Raw genomic sequence first — 18,649 nt, forward strand, 5'->3', positions numbered from 1 at the left:
TAATACACGCACATACGCATATTATATGTGTATATGTATGGCTATGTGCGTATATATATACGTGTGTGCATAATTGTTCTTTTTTTAGCTAATGCATTTCTAAGTCAGACACTCAGATTGACAGAAAATGACACCGACGCCGGCTTCGAGAAATGGACCAGCAGCCGTTACTTATTTTACCTATGTTACATAAATTTAGTGACATTGGCCCTGAAGTTTCTTTCAGACAAACAAACATACTTGAATAGTCAGCAACATATTATATATACTTTATAGTATTTTCAACCCTGTACTGCTCTTTCTGTTTGACGGTCTCGCGGTGGGAAATCGACTTTGCTGCTTGGCTCTGGAGTCACAATCATCCAATCACAGTGTCCGTACTGCATCGGAGCCTATCCTGACCAGCGAGCGTCCCGCCTGGAGCCAATCGGTGATCGCTGCTCGTTACTGAGGGCCACTCTCTTGGACTCGTGCCGTCGGTTGTGCCTGGTCAGTGTGTGTGAGCTTAAGGTAGTAATTTAATCTTTGTCAAAGTCAAATATATAATACACGGAGTTAACAGAAGATTGATGGTAATATCTGTGTGACTGTTAATGAAGTAACTCCGAAGGAGAAGATCGATTGTTTTATATTATCGAGTGAGTTTAGTTTTTAAACTAGTTACTCAGCTAGCCTAGGATATTTAATTAAAGGGACTGTTTTCTCGTTAGCTTTTTCACTTTAGTATTTTGTAACAAACAGAACTCGGTAGATTTAATGTATTTTTCCTCATTTATTGTGTAAAGTAAGTGCGTGTCAGAGATAATAACGTTGGTTGAAATCGAACGGCGGGAATTTTGCGTCAGGCAGCACCGAACTGATCCTGTAACCTGTTTTCCTTCCCGCTTCCGCTTTGTTTTCGGTGCATCTCGTTCACTTTTTCCCTTCAGCGAAGTTCAGAGCAGTAAAGCTGTGTGTTTGAGGTGAGGGCTGCTGTGCTGTGTGGTTTCACTCCCCGTACTGCTGAGGTGAGGAGCAATGGAGTCTGACGCGGACAGGTGAGGCGTTCGCTGAGTGATGCGCTCGCAGCGGCCGTCGGACCGCTGGCCGCTTTCTCCTCATTTGGCCCCATCTGCCCTCCTCCTCTGCAGTGCGGAACAGCTGGACAGTCCCTCGGATTCGGGCAGCGACTTCGAGGCCCAGCTGAGACCCAAGAAGCGCAGGTCGAGAGCAGTGGCCCCGGAAGCACCAGTAGGTGGTCCGCTCCGTGCCCCACCAGCCCACCTAGCGAAATGATTTAATAGAAATATATGTGACGATGTCTTCCTATCTGGCAGTTCAAATTTGCATCAGTTGCATGAACCAATCGTAAAATTGCTGTCTTGTCTGCTTTGAAAAGGAAAGTATTTGTATTATGGCCCTTAGAGATAAACAATTTCGAAATGTATAGTCATGTCAAATTGTCATGTCTTCCGCTAAAATATCATTTTAATGCATCTGGGTTTGAGTGAGCGATTGAGTGAGTGTGCTTTGGTGCAAAGGGTTGTGTACCAAAGGAGAAAACGTTCTTTAGCGCATCAGAATATAAGTAGTCGATTTGTAATATTGTCTCTGTATTGACTGATTTTTCCATTGATAAAGTGCCTGTCATTCCATGCTTTTTTTTTTTTTTAATTCTTTCACCCTTTCTTCCTTTTTCTTGTATGTAGCCAAGTAAGCGACCACTTCAAATGAGCACTGTCCACTCACCGCACGTTTCACATTCTTCCAATGGGATGCTAGTGGCAGGTCATCTGGACCAAGTGTGTGTGCAGGAAGGCAGTCCAGCTACTGCTGGAGATCTTTACGAGGCTCTGCGGTCTGGCCGGAGCGCCATGGTGGTGAGACACTAGCAGAGGGAAGATGGGGGCCAAGGTGGAGACAGAACAATAAATAAATACATGGAGGCCATACTGGCAGGCAAAGAGACCAGTAACAGTTGATGGAATTATGCTTAAGTTAAAACAGGTGATCATGTGAAAAAGAAAAAAAGACCTCCCGATGTCCTCTAGTGCGCTGGTGGCAAACATTCTCCAAGTCTCAATGTACTGCTTAGATAACTGTCATTTATAACTTGTATTTTTGCTTAGCAATGAAGTAACATCTTTTCTATATGTTACAGTAGAAGTGTTTAGTATGAAAACGGAAGGGTGTAGGCCTGAAGGAAAAGGAATTCTGCAATGAGAATCACAAGGATATAAAATAGATCTAAGAAGACAGTTCTAACTGGGTTTTTGTAACTCCTTGTTCCAGACAGTGGTTGATGAGTGGCTGGAGAGCTACAAACAGGACAAGGAAGCAGGACTCCTGGAGCTCATGAACTTCGTTGTGCAGTGCTGTGGCTGTAAAGGTCAGGGGCTGCCATAGGTGGGAGCAGGCATGGGACACAGGTCACACGCATCAAAGTTAATATAGCAAGCCTGTGACACTCAGTCAGCAGCCTTTCTGAAAGCTGTCATTAAAGTTGAGGGCAATGGAGCAGAGAGACCTGGGGGGGGATGGGTATTACACATACTTTTCCAAATTAGTCTGCAGAGGAAGTGATCCTCAGCCAGCCATATCTTACTTTGTGCACTTTCCAGAAAATTTTGATTTTTACTGCTAACAGTTCAAGCAGATCTTGACGCTAAATGTTGTCTAGGATATCTTTTAGATTTTGTTTACTTTTGGTGCATGAGTTAAAACGGGTGTATCCAAGGGTGAAAGCAAGTCTGGTGACAGAAGCGATTTCGGCTGATAAAGAGAACCAAGAAAATTTGAAATGTGAATGTGTAACGGATAAGGTTTTTCCATATACTGTAAAACCGAGATAGATTTTACAAAGTCACTCATCAGGTTTTGAATTTGAGAGACATCAGTGCACCTAATTTTTATTACTCGCTGTATATAGTTTGTGGAGTGCATGTTTCTAGTATGGGATTATTTATTTACTTTGAATAAAAGTGACTTAAATATTAGGTTTGTATACTGAGCTAGCTAAAATGATTTACTCATTAACATGTTTACTGGAGTAGTTCAGGGACAGTATCTTGGTCAGCATTACTGTAAGAGGAGTGGGGATTCAAACATTGGTTTTATGACTGTCGGGTGATGACTAACTGCTGTTCTACCTGCTGCCCTAGGTTTGTTCTTATTTGTGTGTGTGTTTCTTTTATCAGGTTTTGTGACCAAAGAGATGTTTGACAGCATGGAAAATGTTGAGATTATCAGCAGGCTGACTAAAGATTTTAATGAGGTAAAGAGGAATGGTGTGGAGAAGTCAGAGAAAAGTAGTAGATATTTTGTGTGGTTAAAAATCCATCTCCTGTGTGCTACCCTTGGGCAAAATCAGAGAAAACATGGGCAGTATAGTTTCAAGAGGACAAAAGAGTCCTCAGACTGCCAGGAGGTGATGCCAAATGGCACTGAGCTGTGCTGTGTCCCATCAAACCCTGCACCATGTCACTTGTATCACCCTTCAGTCCACTCCTCCCTCTCTTGCATTTAAATTTTTTCCTATTCATCCACTTTGTAACTTGTTTTGTTATGTGTATGTCTACACATATATGTTGTATATTGTATGCTGCAGCAAACAAAGTTAATATCCCTCAGGGGTTAATACATTTTTTAATTTTTTGTTTCTTTCAATCATTCAGCAATAACCAAATGAGCAGTGAATTGCCTGTGTGGATACTTGAAAGGTGCTTACCAGTTAATGTAGTCATTTTACAAAAGAGGTGAAATACGGAGGAAGCAGATTTGAATGCTCTGTTTCCTTTTTTTCTTTTCATTTATTGCCATCCCAAAGGACTGCTCTGGCTATCCGCTGTCTTCCACGGGCCCACAATGGCGCCGGTTTCGTACTTGCTTGTGCGAGTTCCTGCAGTTGCTGGTGCGACGCTGTCAGAACAGCCTTCTGTACGACGACTACCTCTTTTCTTCCCTGCTGGCTCTGCTCACTGGCCTGTCCGATTCACAGGTCCGAGCCTTCCGGCACACCAGCACGCTCATGGGTGGGAGGCCAGTTTTATTACGTCTTATCTGTGTGCGTTTCCTTGGTAGAGCACAAAAATATACATGTGTCTGTGTATATTCTAGCAATGAAGCTCATGACAGCACTGGTCGAAGTGGCTATGGATGTTTCAACCCAGGTGGAGACCACTCAGCGGCGCTACAAGGCAGAGATGTGCAAGGAGGTAGAGCTCAGGGCTCAGGAAAGGCTAGAAAAACTGCACACCAGCTATACACAGGTAATACCCCAGCTTTTATAGTTGCGGTCTTGTTAAAAAGCCTATTTTTGATGTTGGATATTTTTGCTGTGTCTTGTGTTTGACGGTTTTGTGTCATGTATTCATCTGCCTCTGCCTGTCATGGCATGGAGCAGCTGCAGGACCAGCAGGAGGAGTTGCAAAGTATGATGAATACAGTCTTCAAGGGCATATTTGTGCACCGCTACCGAGACCTTGTTCCAGAGATTCGTGTAATCTGCATGGAGGAGATTGGAGTGTGGTTGCAGAAGAACCCAAGTGTTTTCCTCAATGATGGGTATCTCAAGTACTTGGGTTGGACCCTCCATGATAAGGTCTTTGATGTGTTCACATGTCCTTTGGCCTTGAGGGCTCTTTGATTGGCAGTGTAAGAAGTACTGACTTTCCACCCCCCCCCCCCCCCCCACCCCCAGCAAGGCGTGGTTCGACAGCAGTGTGTTCGTTCGCTAAAGGCTCTTTACAGGGAGAAGGACTTTGCAGGACGCCTTGAGCTCTTCACCAGTAGATTTAAGGTTATGCCCCCTGCCTTGGCTGCAGGTACACATGAGTTTGGTCTAGTTTTGCATCTGTAACCTGAGCATAGAATGACACTGGAATGTTTTTGTGTTCAGGAGAGAATGCTCAGTATGATACAGGACAAAGTCAATGATGTTGCACAAGAGGCAATTCAGTTGCTGCTGTTGATTCATCAGTGAGTATCTATGTGTGCTTACATGTGTGCGGTGTTCTGTTTATTTGTGCTTGTGTGTGGGTTCTTACATGTAGTGTTTTCAGGAACACAGAGGAGGGTCTGTCTGAGGAGGAGTGTGAGCGTGTGTACCCACTTGTGTTTGCCTCACACAGAGGTTCGGCTTGTGCAGCTGGAAACTTCCTCTACCACAGGTGAGTACTTTTCAAATGCTGTCATCTTCTTCTTCGACTCAGTTTTTTTTAATACAGCTTTTGAACATTATCCCAGTCAGTTTAATATGAAAATAACTAGTGTGAGGGCTCTTTTGAAGGCCTGATTTAGATTGATTCTTGTGTGTGTGCCCCCATCTTAGACTGTGCAGTGAGCTGGACAAAGAAAACCAGGAAAATGAAAAACGTAAAGCAGCATTTCTTCTCTTGCTAGTCTCCTTCTTCATTCAGACTGAGGTACAAACCCTTGTTCTTAACAGATTTGCTTGGTCCTGTGTTGGGCCCCATTTGATCTCCACACAGGGTCTTCACACACTACACTCAGTATCTTCACATGTCTTTGGAGGGTGTGAAGAATAAGCTAAGAAGGAATAGAGTCCATGCTGGTCCCATGGTCTGTGTGCATTTTGGCTGATCCTTTTTCATTTTTGAAGATCAGAAACCAGTAATTTAACTAATTTCCTTCATTCTCTCTATGAAGTTGTACAAAATTATCTGTAAGACTGAGCAGTGAAATATAACTTTGTTTTCATAATTTTATTTCATTTTTCTTGTAGGAGTATAATATTTAATGTATACATAGTCTCAGAATTCTTTTTTTTCCACACCAGGTGTTACTTAATCAGAGGATTTAAATTTTATTGAAAAGGCAGAAAGGCTTTAAGATGATATTCTGAGAGAATCAGCAAGGTTTTTGGTTGGCTTTGGCTGCCTAAAGACATTTTCTTTGCATCTTTGTTGTGTCAGAGCTAACTGTAGTTTTAATAGTGGCATTTCCACTTTAATGGAAATGGGCACTTTGCATAGAAACCATGTTAGAATCAAAACCTGGAAACTGTCCATCCATCCATCCATCTTCCTCCGCTTATCCGGGACCGGATCGCGGGGGCAGTAGTCTAAGCAGAGCCCCCCAGACTTCCCTCTCCCCGCAAACCTCCTCCAGCTCCTCTGGGGGAACCCCAAGGCGTTCCCAGGCCAGCTGGGAGACATAGTCTCTCCAACGTGTCCTGGGTCTGCCCCGAGGCCTCCTCCCAGTGGGACGTGCCCTGAACAGCAGCAGCTCTACACCAAGCTCCTCCTGGGTGACTGAGCTCCTCACCCTATCCCTAAGGGTGTGCCCAGCCACTCTGCGGAGGAAACTCATTTCTGCCGCTTGTATCTGCGATATCATTCTTTCAGTCATGATCCAGAGTTCATGACCATAGGAACGTAGATCGACCGGTAAATTGAGAGCTTCTCCTTACGACTCAGCTCCTTCTTCACCATAACAGACCGGTACAATGACCGCATTACTGCGGACGCCGCACCGATCCATCTGTCAATCTGCCGCTCCATTTTTCCCTCACTCGTGAACAAGACCCCGAGATACTTAAACTCCTCCACTTGAGGGAGGAGCTCCCCCCCAACCCGGAGGGGGCAATCCACCTTTTTATGACTGAGAACCATGGTCTCGGATTTGGAGGTGCTGATTCTCATCCCCGCCGCTTCGCACTCGGCTGCAAACCTCTCCAGTGCACGCTGTAAGTCTTGATTCGATGAAGCCAACAGGACCACATCGTCCGCAAAAAGCAGAGACGAGATCTCGCGGCCACCAAAACAGACACCCTCCGTTCCCTGGCTGCGCCTAGAAATTCTGTCCATGAAGATAATGAACAGAATCGGTGACAAAGGGCAGCCCTGGCAGAGTCCAACATGCACCGGGAACAGGTTTGACTTACTGCCGGCAATGCGAACCAAGCTCCTGCTCCGGTCATACAGGGAACGAACAGCCCGTAACAACGAGCCCTGAACCCCATAATCCCGAAGTACCCCCCACAGGATGCCACGACGGACACGGTCAAATGCCTTCTCCAGGTCCACAAAACACATATGGACTAGTTGGGCAAACTCCCACGAACCTTCCAGCACCCTAGTGAGGGTATAGAGCTGGTCCAGTGTTCCACGGCCAGGGCGAAAACCGCATTGCGCCTCCTGAATCCAAGGTTTGATTATCGGTCGGATTCTCCTTTCCAGTACCCCAGCATAGACTTTCCCAGGGAAGCTAAGGAGTGTGATCCCCCTATAGTTGGAACACAATCTCCTGTCCCCCTTCTTAAAAAGAGGGACCACCACCCCGGTCTGCCAGTCCAGAGGCACCGTCCCCGAACTTCACGCGATGCTGCAGGGGCGTGTCAGCCAAGACAGCCCCACAACATCCAGAGACTTGAGAAACTCGGGGTGGATCTCATCCACCCCCGGAGCCTTGCCACCGAGGAGTTTTTTGACTACCTCAGCAACTTCGGCCAGGGTAATGAACGAGTCCCCCTCCGAGTCCCCGGCCTCAGCTTCCTCTACGGAAGGCGTGTCGGAGGGATTGAGGAGATTCTCAAAGTACTCCTTCCACCGCCTGAGGACATCCTCAGCTGAGGTCAGCAACGCACCACTTCCGCTGTAAACAGTGTTGGCGGAACACTGCTTCCCCCCTCTGAGTCGCCGGACGGTTTGCCAGAATCTCTTCGAGGCCGACCGAAAGTCGTCCTCCATGGCCTCACCGAACTCCTCCCAGGCCTGAGTTTTTGCCGCGGCGACTGCCAGAGCCGCGCTCTGTCTGGCCCGCCAGTACCCGTCAGCTGCTTCAGGAGTTCCATGAGCCAGCCAGGGCCGATAGAACTCCTTCTTCAGCTTGACGGCATCCCTTACTTGCGGTGTCCACCACCGTGTTCGGGGATTGCCGCCGTGACAGGCGCCGGAGACTTTATGGCCGCAGCTCCGAACCGCCGCCCCGACAATGGAGGTGTGGAACATAGTCCATTCGGATTCAATGTCCCCAATCTCCCTTGGGACCTGGTTGAAGCTCTGTCGGAGGTGGGAGTTGAAGACCTCTCTGACAGGGGCCTCCGCCAAATGTTCCCAGCAGACCCTCACTATGCGTTTGGGCCTGCCAGGTCTGTCCAGCTTTTTCCCCCGCCATCGAATCCAACTCACCACCAGGTGGTGATCAGTTGACAGCTCAGCCCCTCTCTTCACCCGAGTGTCCAAGACATATGGCCGAAGATCAGAAGAAACGACTACAAAGTCGATCATCGACCTCCAACCTAGGGTATCCTGCTGCCAAGTGCACTGATGGACACCCTTATGCATGAACATGGTGTTTGTTATGGACAAACCATGACTAGCACAGAAATCCAATAACAACTCACCACTCAGGTTCAGATCAGAGAGGCTGTTCCTCCCAATCACGCCCCTCCAGGTGTCACTGTCGCTGCCCACGTTGGCGTTAAAGTCCCCCAGTAGAACGACAGAGTCCCCAGTGGGAGCGCTTTCCAGCACGCCCTCCAGGGACTCTAAAAAGGACGGGTACTCTGCACTGCCGCTAGGCGCATAAGCACAAACGACAGTGAGAGACCGTTCCCTGACCCGAAGGCGTAGGGAGACGACCCTCTCGTTCACCGGGGTAGACTCCAACACATGACGGCTGAACTGGAGCGCTATTAATAAGCCCACACCAGCCCGCCGCCTCTCACCCTGGGAAATGCCAGAATACTGGAGAGTCCACCCTTAGTCGAGAAGAGTGGTTCCAGAACCCAAGCTGTGAGTGGAAGTGAGCCCGACTATATCTAGACAGTATCTCTCAACCTCCTGCACTAGCTCAGGCTCCTTCCCCGCCAGTGAGGTGACATTCCAAGTCCCAAAAGCCAGAGTTGGCGCCCGAGGTTTGGGTCAGCCGGGCACTCGGCCCCGACCACTGCCCAAATCACAATGCACCGGCCCCTTATGTCCTCTCCGGCAGGTGGTGAGCCCACCGAAGAGCGGAACCTGGAAACTGAACCTTGAGAAATGGCCATACACTAGACCTTCTGTGTAGACTGTTTCCAGCTTTCCTTTCTGTTTTAATGCAGTGCAATAGAAAGGTTAATCCCAGTGAAAAACAGTCCTTTGGTCTTTCTGTCTTAGTTCCATGAACATGCAATGTACCTGGTGGACAGCTTATGGGACTGTGCAGGCAAGGAGCTTAGAGACTGGGAGACCATGACATCAATGCTGCTTCAGGAGAAGGGGCAAAACTGGGGTAAGTAGGGCTTTTCATTTCTCGTAGTTAATCGCCCATCTCCACAACTAGAGCTGTGTTGTGTAGTGATCTGGGCACACCCTAAGTACTGCCCCACAGAATCTCTACAAGCCTGGTGTGGATGTGGACAACAAGCCAACATGTAGAGGGTGTAATGGAGCTGTTTTTCCTAGTGGGGGGGAAAAAAAAAAAAAACCAATGTGTATATTCACTGCAAAAAACCCCGCAGAATTGTTAAGAGACTCGGTTTTATGTCTTCAAGTGTTCCTCATACGTTATCCACATTCTGTTCTTCTGCCTACTATTGGTCAGGGCTGAAGGATGAGGAGGAGGGGGCCCTGATTGAGGTGATGATATGTGCTGTTCGGCAGGCTGCAGAGAGCCACCCCCCAGTCAGTAGAGCACCAGCAAAGAGGGTCAGATGGACTGTTGTCATAAGGAATATCCTGTTACTTTGTTAGCTTTCTCAGTGCTTGATGGTATACCCTATTAACATTAACAGATATTTTATTCTGTATGTACTCGTGTGAGTTACAAGCCCTAGGGTTAAAAAAAATCAGTAATGTATGGTTCTTGTCATAAAAATGAAGTGGATCTGGAAATCATTTTTCCTTTCCCTTACTGTACTCATGTATTGATGTTATAATTCTGACCTCTTACTGGGTCACTTCGTTTTTTTTTTTGTCACTTTTTCTAGTCATAGTAAACCAGTAAAAATAAGGGTGACTAGAACATTTTCTGTTTTTCCTGAGGTTTCTTTTCCATCTTTCATTTTGTCACGGACAGTACAGTCTGGCTATGTAGGTCCTTCAACGCAAGACCCATTTCTGTATGCACAGCTCTAATAACATCTGTAACAACATTGTCTTTCACTCATTAGTTACTGCTGTTAGTACTATTTTGCTGTTATATCTTTCCCATTTTACTTTTCTGCAACTTCTAATGTGTAGTTTTTCATTACATTTTCATCATTACAAGTAATTTGCTTGGGCACTTTAGGTTCTAAGAGTGAAGGACCAGAAGGCCCAAGAACAGCAGAGAAATCGCCTCACCAACCATTTCATAATAGTGCTGCCACAGCTGATGGCTAAGGTACACACAAACAAACAAACAACTTTGCTTGTGAGTAAGGTAAATGTTTAAATTTGTTTGTCCTGGTGCATTCATCTGTCAAAGCATCCCACAATCATACATACACTGTGATGTGCTTGCGCAGTGTTTTATTCACAAGACTGAACTTAGGAGTCCGTGTCAGCCGTGTACCCGTTTAACATATGAAGTGATTATTTCCCTTGTGTCTCAGTATTCTGCAGATGCTGAGAAGGTCACCAGTCTACTCAAAGCTCCATTGCACTTTAACCTGGAGACCTACAGTAGCAACAGCCGTCTGGAGAAGGTCAGAAACAGAACAAAAAGGCAGGCCATGGAGGATTATGAGAGTATCAGCTCTCTGCCTCTGGTTCTGCATTTTCACTGCTATGATTTTTACACCCTGCACACCTTGCATAGTAGTCCCCACCTTTCTACAGCTGTATTGACTTCGACCACCTTCACAACAGTGATAACTCACCGGATGATGATGATGATGATGTAATGATGTTTGAGGCCTTTTAACTGAACACTTGCAGGTGTAAGTTCTAAGATCCTACTTTGTACACATAAAAATACATATGTGTTTGTATCAGATACCTTTTATGTGTTCTGTTGCCATACTGTCTCCTACTCCTCTGATCATCCCCAGTACCTGGACCTCCTCCTCGTTCAGCTGTGTGGGATCGTGGAGAAGCACCAGGATGATGAAGTGCTGAGGGCATGCGCCCTTGTGGCTTGTGCTCTGTGTGCCGAACGCTATAGTTTTTCTGCCCGAGCTGAGATGTCAATCAGCCAGCTGCTGGACAGACTTGTGGACCAGTTCACATCTGGCCTCACCGACGTATTACAGGTGAAGGTCATTTAAAGTCACCTGAAGCTCAGCATTGTATAAATTACTGTGCAGGCAAAAGGCAGACAGTATGTTAGTTACACACTCTAACATTCCCTGCATGTTAGAATCACACTTGAATGTATACTGCAGGTAAGCCAAAAGATTTAGTTTCAAAAATGCATACACTTAGACATAATGTGGTGAGTCACACAATGATGTGTGCAGGTGATATGTTAGCCTTGACTTGTTTTTTTCTGTGTCTTAAAGGGCGGTGCAGATGAGGATGAGTTGTACAGCGTTGCCATTGCAATGAAAAGGATAGCAGCTTTCAGCAGGTGCGTGCCTCTTTGCGTAAACCTATGTGTGCGCAGGTGGGATGTGTGTGACCAGGTTTTGCTAATCTGAAATAAAAGTGCAAAGACTTGCATATGGTTTCCAGTGTTACCTTAGTGGAGATTGGAATGAATGCAATAATGTGTGAATCAATATGAAATCTCCACAACAATAGGAAAACAGAGTTGTCCATTAATGGTTTTTAAGGGTTCATTTGTGTCTCAGTGCAAAAGACTTGACAGGACGAGAGATGCTTCAGCCCTGTCTTCAGATCCTGAAGTATGGACTTGAGTCCAGAGAGATAAGTAGCATGGTCAGTTAATGCCCTGCTTGCTCTGACACTGTTATTTACTCAAATATATAGCTAAACTGACTGACAGTTACAGACACACAGCTTATACACAGAGGTGATCTCACTGTGGTCCATGTGCAGTCTGTGTTTCATCTGAAGGTTTCTGGGTCAGTAAGTGTGATATCAAAGTCCATGATATGACCATTTGATGCATGTTTCAGGTAATGGTTCCTGCTTTGAAATGTGCCTGTTTCCACCTGTTCTGGGAGAAGGTGAAAATAACCAGCTCAGTGCCCAGCAAGGTACTGTATACACAGACAGACTGCCAACCTCGTGCAAAAAATGTGCAGCCAAATATCAGCTGTTTTCTAGCAGTGCCTGCCACAAAGCATTAGTCCACATTTTTTTATTGTTGCCAATACTTCAGCCAGGGGAGTCGAAACACCTAGGCACGCATATGAGGCCCATTGCTTGTGAGAGAGAGAGCTTGTTCATTGAACCACTCTGTTCCTATCTGAAAAGTCCTGCTGTTGTCTCCCACCCTGTCTGGACTGCTAACATTTACGTTTATTTATTTAGCTGACAGTTCTGTCCAAGACAATGCTCTACTCAGAATAAACAAAAGTGCATTTCCCCAACAAACAGGAATTCAGATTCAGACACATGAATCTCCAAGTACGGGCTCTAGTCCAATGCCACTGTTTTTGGGGGCACATGTAATACAACTATCTGTAAATAAAATGATGAGGAGTCAGTTTTCTCCTTTGCCTTACATTCTTATGAAACTTACGAAATTTTTTATTAATGAACCAAATTAAGTAGGGAACTAATTAAATATTGTGATCTTAGTTTGTTGTATTTATTTTTTCAGTCACTAATATGGCAGTCATTTTTTCTTGATCGATGAAGAAAAATTCCTATGTAAAATATGACGGGATATATAAACTATTTTTTCTTAATGTTGTTAAAAATTATGTTCAGTCTCATTGTTGCCAGTTCCTTTGTACACATGAACAAACAACTTTGTGTTCTTTTGCTGTATGCCTTCATCCTCTTTCTTTCTCTTTTACTTTTCATCCTTTCTTTAGCCAGCTCTGAAGCAGTTGAGACAGAATGTTCACTCTCTTTATGCAGTTTGCCAGAGCTGCCTGTCCGTAGGGGAGGTAGAACTAAGGGATCAGGTAGGGGTTTGGGTTTTGGGTGGATTAATATAAACAGGTAAGCTTTTGAGCTTTCCCACAGACTCTTGTGTCCATTCTCCAAGGCATTCCTGTTGCTGTGTGACCTACTGTTGGTGTACAGCTCAAGTTTGGTGCAGGGTAACACTGCACTGCAGACCCTGGCATGTCCACCAAGTGTGTCACTCCGAGCAGAGATGTCCTCTTTCCTCCTGGATTATGTCTTCACTGAGCCGGAGAACGACCCACAAGGTAGGTGCAGAAACACTGGCACTTGAGCTCCTTTTTTATCTGATACAGAAATGCACCTCTTTGTATTTGAATTGTTTGTATTAATTTGAAACATGATTTCCAAACTGCCTTATCCTATCTGCACTAACTTCCTGAATTACTGTTATTGTCATGTGGCTTTCAGCATCCCCAGACACTGTTGTAAAATATTGTTGTTTATATTCATAACAGCCAATTTTCTCTTTCAAAATGCCATTCTGCTACCGCTGGCCACCTAGCTTGTCTTTTTGTTGTGGCAAAATTTACAAGTCAGTTGACCGCAGATGTGTTTAGTATACAGTATATTCTTAGGTGATGTGGATAAGTGTTTTGCCAAATGGCAAGCTACAGCCTGTAGCAGTGTAAATGAGGATTTTGCCATGTGCCGATGGGACTCAAAACTAGGTCACAGTCATCTGAACCAGTGTACTTCTCAAGTGCCTTCGCAAACTGTGCTTTATTATTTATCATCTTCAGATGACGATGAGGAGGGGGAGTTTGCAAAGATTGCTGTGTTGCAGAGGTGTCGGAACCAGCTAGCAGGCTACTGCAAACTAGTCATCTATGGAGTGCTGGATCTGAGCGCTGCCTCCGATGTCTTCAAACACTACAGCAAGGTAGGGAAGAGAGGAGCAAATGGTGGCAGGGGAGAACCAAGGTGGAAAGGAGTGTAGAAAGTACGGTAGATGGGACAATGAGAAGAGCAGGTTTAGATGGTAGAGCAGACACAAGGTGTCAGACAAGAGAGTATGTGTTCAGAATGAGTGTGTGTGTGAGGGAACATGATGGCACTGGTGGCTTTAAGTATGTAGAAAAGGTGTGTTTATTTGTGTTATAGCTTTAATGTCTGTGTTACATCAGTTCTACAAGGACTATGGAGACATCATGAAAGAGACACTGAGCAAATCTAAGATCGTCAGCCCCATACTGAGTGCGAAGACTGTGTGTCTAAGCCTGCAGCAGGTGTGTATATGTATATGTGCATATTGTCTAAGTTAGCATTGGTATGGGCGAGAATTCCTATACACTCAGTCTCTGTTATTTGGTCTCCTGGGATCTGGCTTTTCACGCATCTGGTCAGTGATTATTAACATCAGTTATCCTTAATTAGTCTGGATTTTTATATATTCTATATTCTCTATGGTCTCCATTGCATACTCACATGTTCGTGTGCATTATTCAAAGAAACTTCATGGACATACGTGATTTTAAAAAACAAACTGCAAACAAGTAAAACTACATTGCTTTTGTTATTCATTGTAATTTTTTACACTACTTTTTTCCTTAGATGGTTTTAGAGTGAACTTGAGATGAGCTTGGAACAAACTGGACACATGAACAAACATGAGAAATAATGGAAAAAGTAACTTCATTATGCTGTTTTTCAATATTTGGTCTGTTTTCAGGAACGAATTAGGACTGGATAACAGGAGATAAGTTTATATGTTTTTGTATACCAAACCTGAATATATCATTCAACACCATTGGGTTAAATAAAACAAAACAAATTCAAATAGAGAAAATACTGTTTTTTCATGTGCAGTGACAGTGATTCTTGTGCTGAAGGTTTACATTTGTGTGTACTTGTAATAACTCATATGCCTAATAGTTTGGTTAATTTTAGTGATTGTGTTCAGTCCTAAGATAGTCTCTAGAAATTACGATATGGCCTTTCATCAAAGATTGCCAGCATGTGATTCTTATCTTGTAACCTTATAATCACTATTTGTATTGTACAAACTTAGCATGAAGTCACCTCGGGCAAATTTGTCAGATAAATGAAGAAAAATAATGTCAACCCATCCCCAGCTCTACTCACAGTTGCCCTGGGAGCAAGGTGAGGAGAGGGTGCGCTTCAGCCAGGAGTTCAGGGAGATGAGAGAGCTGGCCCGGCATCTTGCCATGACCTTTGGAGTCAATCTACACCGTGTCCGCAAGCCACTGGTGGCACTGCACAAGTTTGTGGCTTCCTGTCAATCTCAGTGTTTTTGCTATTTTCTCTCCACCGATTTTTTTTCTTTCTAATTTGTGGTATACTTGGAGGTTGGTGTGCAAATGCAGAGTCTGTAAGATTGGCTCTGTTCCCCATGGCTAGGGATGGTATCCAGTTTGCCTTCCAGGGTGCTAAGGATGCAGACAAGATTCCCCACAACCTACTCTTCCTGGAGACCCTCAGTGAGTTCAGCTTCAAACTGCTACACCAGGATCGCAAACAGCTGTGAGTAATATAGTTGTGAGTAGTATATATACACACACAAGCTGCATGTGCACAACGCACATACACCTTCTCACGTACAATACACACACAGTGGGTCATACACATCTCTGGAGCTGAATTTCGGGTGTTCCGCACGTTCTATGTCTCACATACTCCTTTTCTATACCAGGTTGGGTTTTCTGAAGCGCCTGGCCCCAACACCTCTGCCAGCTTGGCCATCACTTAGGCTGTACCGCCATTCCCTGGAAATGGGCAGGAGGGCTTCTGAGAAAGGACATACCCCAAGCCATCCCACACAGAGCATTTTGACCTCCAAACGCCCCAGGACCTCCTCAAAGACTGGCACTGACATGAGCATAGACAGTGAGGGTATTTATTTTAAAGAGGGTGTAGTGTGAGATAGTAGTATCCCAGGGGAATATATACCCAGGGGGTGTTTACTGCTGGTCTTGGAGAATTGAACTGTGTAGACTCTCTTCAACCCTCCTTCAGCAAGCTACCAATAAAATGTACCCAGCTATATAAACAAAAACATTAAGTATGATAGTATACAGCTGTGACATTATCATCTTGAACAAAAGGCATCATCTTAATAATTATGGCTATTTACTCTGTTCAGCACAGTAACCATATGATGCTCAAATGTTACTGTGAAATTTTGTGACATCAGTGAAATCAGCAGCTGCAAATTTTTAGTTGCTTATATACAAGACAAGGTGTACTGTGTGTGGTAGGGGGTCATCGTTAAAAGGCTCTAAACTGATTTTACTTGACTCTCTTCCTCTTCAGGCTCTGTACCCAGGAAAAAGGATAGCCAGTGGCTGGAGAGCAGTAGCATTGCCAGCCTAGCCACCCCTCCCCTAACTTCAACAACGCTGAAGGGAGCACTGCCACAGACATCTGTGCCCAGAGTGGACCGTGCCGGGTCGTTGGCTGCATCTGATGAGGAAGGAGCCTCTGAGCCAGAGTCCCTAAAAGACTTCATGGAGCGGTGTGCACTCATTTTTTCCCTTCATCTAAGTGAATTATTTAGTAGTGTAAATATATTGGATGGTATGTACTGTAAAATATTTTCTGTAAATATTTACAGAATAGTCTTTTATGACCCAGCAAATTCTTGAGGCTGCCCACCAAATCTATGAGAGGTCTTGTCTATTTTGCCTGAATAACAGTGAAAGTACAGCTACTGTATTTTATAGTCACAAATGGGGAATTTAAATGTGGCTCAAGATCCTGAACTGCAGATCAAAGCAAGCTAATTTGTTTGTCTCTCTTAGAAAAGTATAGGCCAATTCCTTGTTTTCACTGCATGGCATGTCTCACTACAATTGTTTTTCCTGGTACAGGCAGCCAGCAAGCAGAACAAGCTTACAAAGACGTCAGCGGCCAGTCTTTCTGGCTCCCAGCACACCTTCTACACAAAGTGACTTGGGTTCACATCTCAGCCTGTGAGTGTGTGTATGTGTGTGTCTTTATGCGCCTGTGTCCTTGCCTCATGTTTTCTGTCTCTCTTCAAGACTGACACTGATTGAAGAGGATGAAGAGCCAGAGATGGATAACTTTCAGAGTGGGGACTCTGACTCAGATACACCCATCACTCTGGTTGGTCAGATGGTGTCTTTCCTCTAATGTCATTCAACCATATCCTCCCTTTTATCCTATCCTTTTATCTCAATTTCCTCACCTTTTTCCTCCATTCAAATTCCAGGCATTCTGATTTATATACCTTCACTGATCCTGTGTGTACCATCTATTTTCTATCTCTTCTCTCTCTTGAAATGCTGTTAAACACAGATTAGCAAATTCTCAGGGTGGGCATAGAACCAGACTTGGCTGTAATATTGATGCATCTCTCATGTACATAAGACATGTCAAAATGACAACAGCAACCCTTTTTTTCTCCTCCCCTCAGCCATCTACTCGTCATTCCACCAGCCTTCTGGAGGAGCTGTTTTCATAAGAGAAATACCAAGAGAGAAATGTTCAGTTTATTTGGCTGTTTTTATTCATTCTTTTTTGCTACAAGTATTCATTTTTCTGTTATCACTGTTGCATCAGTGTTCTGATAATTTCAGTGTTCTTGTTCTTTGTACCAGTTTTTGGTTGTTAGGCTAGATGGGACTGCAATGAATGGGATTTCTTTAGTTTGTAGTTCATTGACTGATTGTAATTTGATGTTCTGCTATCTGGTATTAAACTGTCAAACAAGAGCAATATTAATAAACATTTCTGTCGAGTGTATTCTGTCTGTTATTTAAGCCTTTAAGAAGCCAATGGCACATCCTTGAGAATGGTTTTCCATATACCATGAATATTCAGAATCCCATGTACAGGTGAGGCAGCTGTTGAAGGGAAGTCATTTCTGGAATGGGAAGAGGCTGAAAGTGTCAAATGAAGCAAAGAGTGGTATGAACCTCAACCTGACTTCTGTTTCCATGATGACCAGGGGTGCCTGTTTCACAATACTTAGTTAATTAGGGAAGTATGTTCAGTTAATTGGGAAGCTGGTATTTTTACATGTTGTACACTGTGATCATGTGATAGAGCTGAGTTTGTGTTTTGAATATGTTTTATTAGTCATTCCAAACTATCTTAATATTTCTGTTTTTTTTTTTAAAGGGACAGGGTTAAGGTTAGAGCCTATAAAAGCCATATTGCTCATACGGAGAATACACACACAAAAAAAAAAAAAACAAAATTCTGAACCGCTTGTCCCATACAGGGTCACAGGGAACCAGAGCCTACCCAGTAACACAGGGCGTAAAGCTGGAGAGGGAGGGGACACACCCAGGACAGGACGCCAGTCCGTCGCAAGGCACCCCAAGCGGGACTCGAACCCCAGACCCACCGGAGAGCAGGACTGTGGTCCAACCCACTGCACCACCGCACCCCCACAATAGAATTAAATAATTTAAGAATAAATTAAAACTTGTGATGATTCCAAATAGGTGACAATTTGTATGGACTGTGTTACTAAGAGGGCGCATGGTGGCGCAGTGGGTTGGACTGGGTCCTGCTCTCCAGTAGGTCTGGGGTTCGCAGCCCGCTTGGGATGCCTTGTGATGGACTGGCGTCCTGTCCTGGGTGTGTTCCCTCCCCCTCCAGCCTTACGCCCTGTGTTGCTGGGTAGGCTCCGGTTCCCCGTGACCCCATATGGGACAAGTGGTTCAGAAAGTGTGTGTGTGTGTGTGTGTGTGTGTGTGTGTGTGTGTTGCTAAGAG

At 44.8% G+C, this 18,649-nt stretch overlaps 1 protein-coding gene across 7 annotated transcripts; it reads left to right on the plus strand.

Annotated features, from left to right (window-relative positions):
• Positions 1-435: 435 nt before the first annotated feature.
• stag3 (STAG3 cohesin complex component) lies at positions 436-17,403 on the plus strand. Of its 7 annotated transcripts, none has more exons than XM_029257626.1 (32): positions 458-510; positions 930-1,037; positions 1,131-1,230; positions 1,689-1,859; positions 2,272-2,368; positions 3,177-3,253; positions 3,806-4,010; positions 4,096-4,247; positions 4,382-4,579; positions 4,679-4,777; positions 4,877-4,956; positions 5,040-5,147; positions 5,309-5,402; positions 9,099-9,213; positions 9,526-9,629; positions 10,213-10,305; positions 10,517-10,609; positions 10,955-11,155; positions 11,405-11,472; positions 11,696-11,783; positions 11,984-12,064; positions 12,851-12,943; positions 13,027-13,192; positions 13,688-13,827; positions 14,072-14,173; positions 15,020-15,168; positions 15,306-15,428; positions 15,598-15,797; positions 16,218-16,419; positions 16,775-16,876; positions 16,946-17,030; positions 17,341-17,403. In XM_029257626.1, the coding sequence occupies exons 2-32, from the start codon at positions 1,018-1,020 to the stop codon at positions 17,386-17,388; spliced, it is 3,654 nt and encodes a 1,217-aa protein (XP_029113459.1). In that variant the 5' UTR covers positions 458-510; positions 930-1,017; the 3' UTR covers positions 17,389-17,403. The 7 variants fall into 7 exon arrangements, with proteins under 7 accessions (XP_029113463.1, XP_029113459.1, XP_029113462.1 ...); XM_029257629.1 differs by having other exon boundaries at positions 15,598-15,791; XM_029257627.1 differs by having other exon boundaries at positions 460-489.
• Positions 17,404-18,649: the final 1,246 nt, after the last annotated feature.

Source organism: Scleropages formosus, chromosome 13, assembly GCF_900964775.1.
Source record: "Scleropages formosus chromosome 13, fSclFor1.1, whole genome shotgun sequence".
In the NCBI taxonomy this organism is placed as follows: domain Eukaryota; kingdom Metazoa; phylum Chordata; class Actinopteri; order Osteoglossiformes; family Osteoglossidae; genus Scleropages; species Scleropages formosus.

What these genes read in the sequence shown, in the direction of transcription:
- stag3 (XM_029257626.1), top strand. Translation starts at nt 1,018, where the DNA reads ATGGAGTCTGACGCGGACAG. An exon ending in AGGATAGCAGCTTTCAGCAG is followed by an intron (nt 11,473 to 11,695) that starts GTGCGTGCCTCT and finishes TTTGTGTCTCAG; the next exon opens with TGCAAAAGACTTGACAGGAC. An exon ending in TCTTCAAACACTACAGCAAG is followed by an intron (nt 13,828 to 14,071) that starts GTAGGGAAGAGA and finishes GTGTTACATCAG; the next exon opens with TTCTACAAGGACTATGGAGA.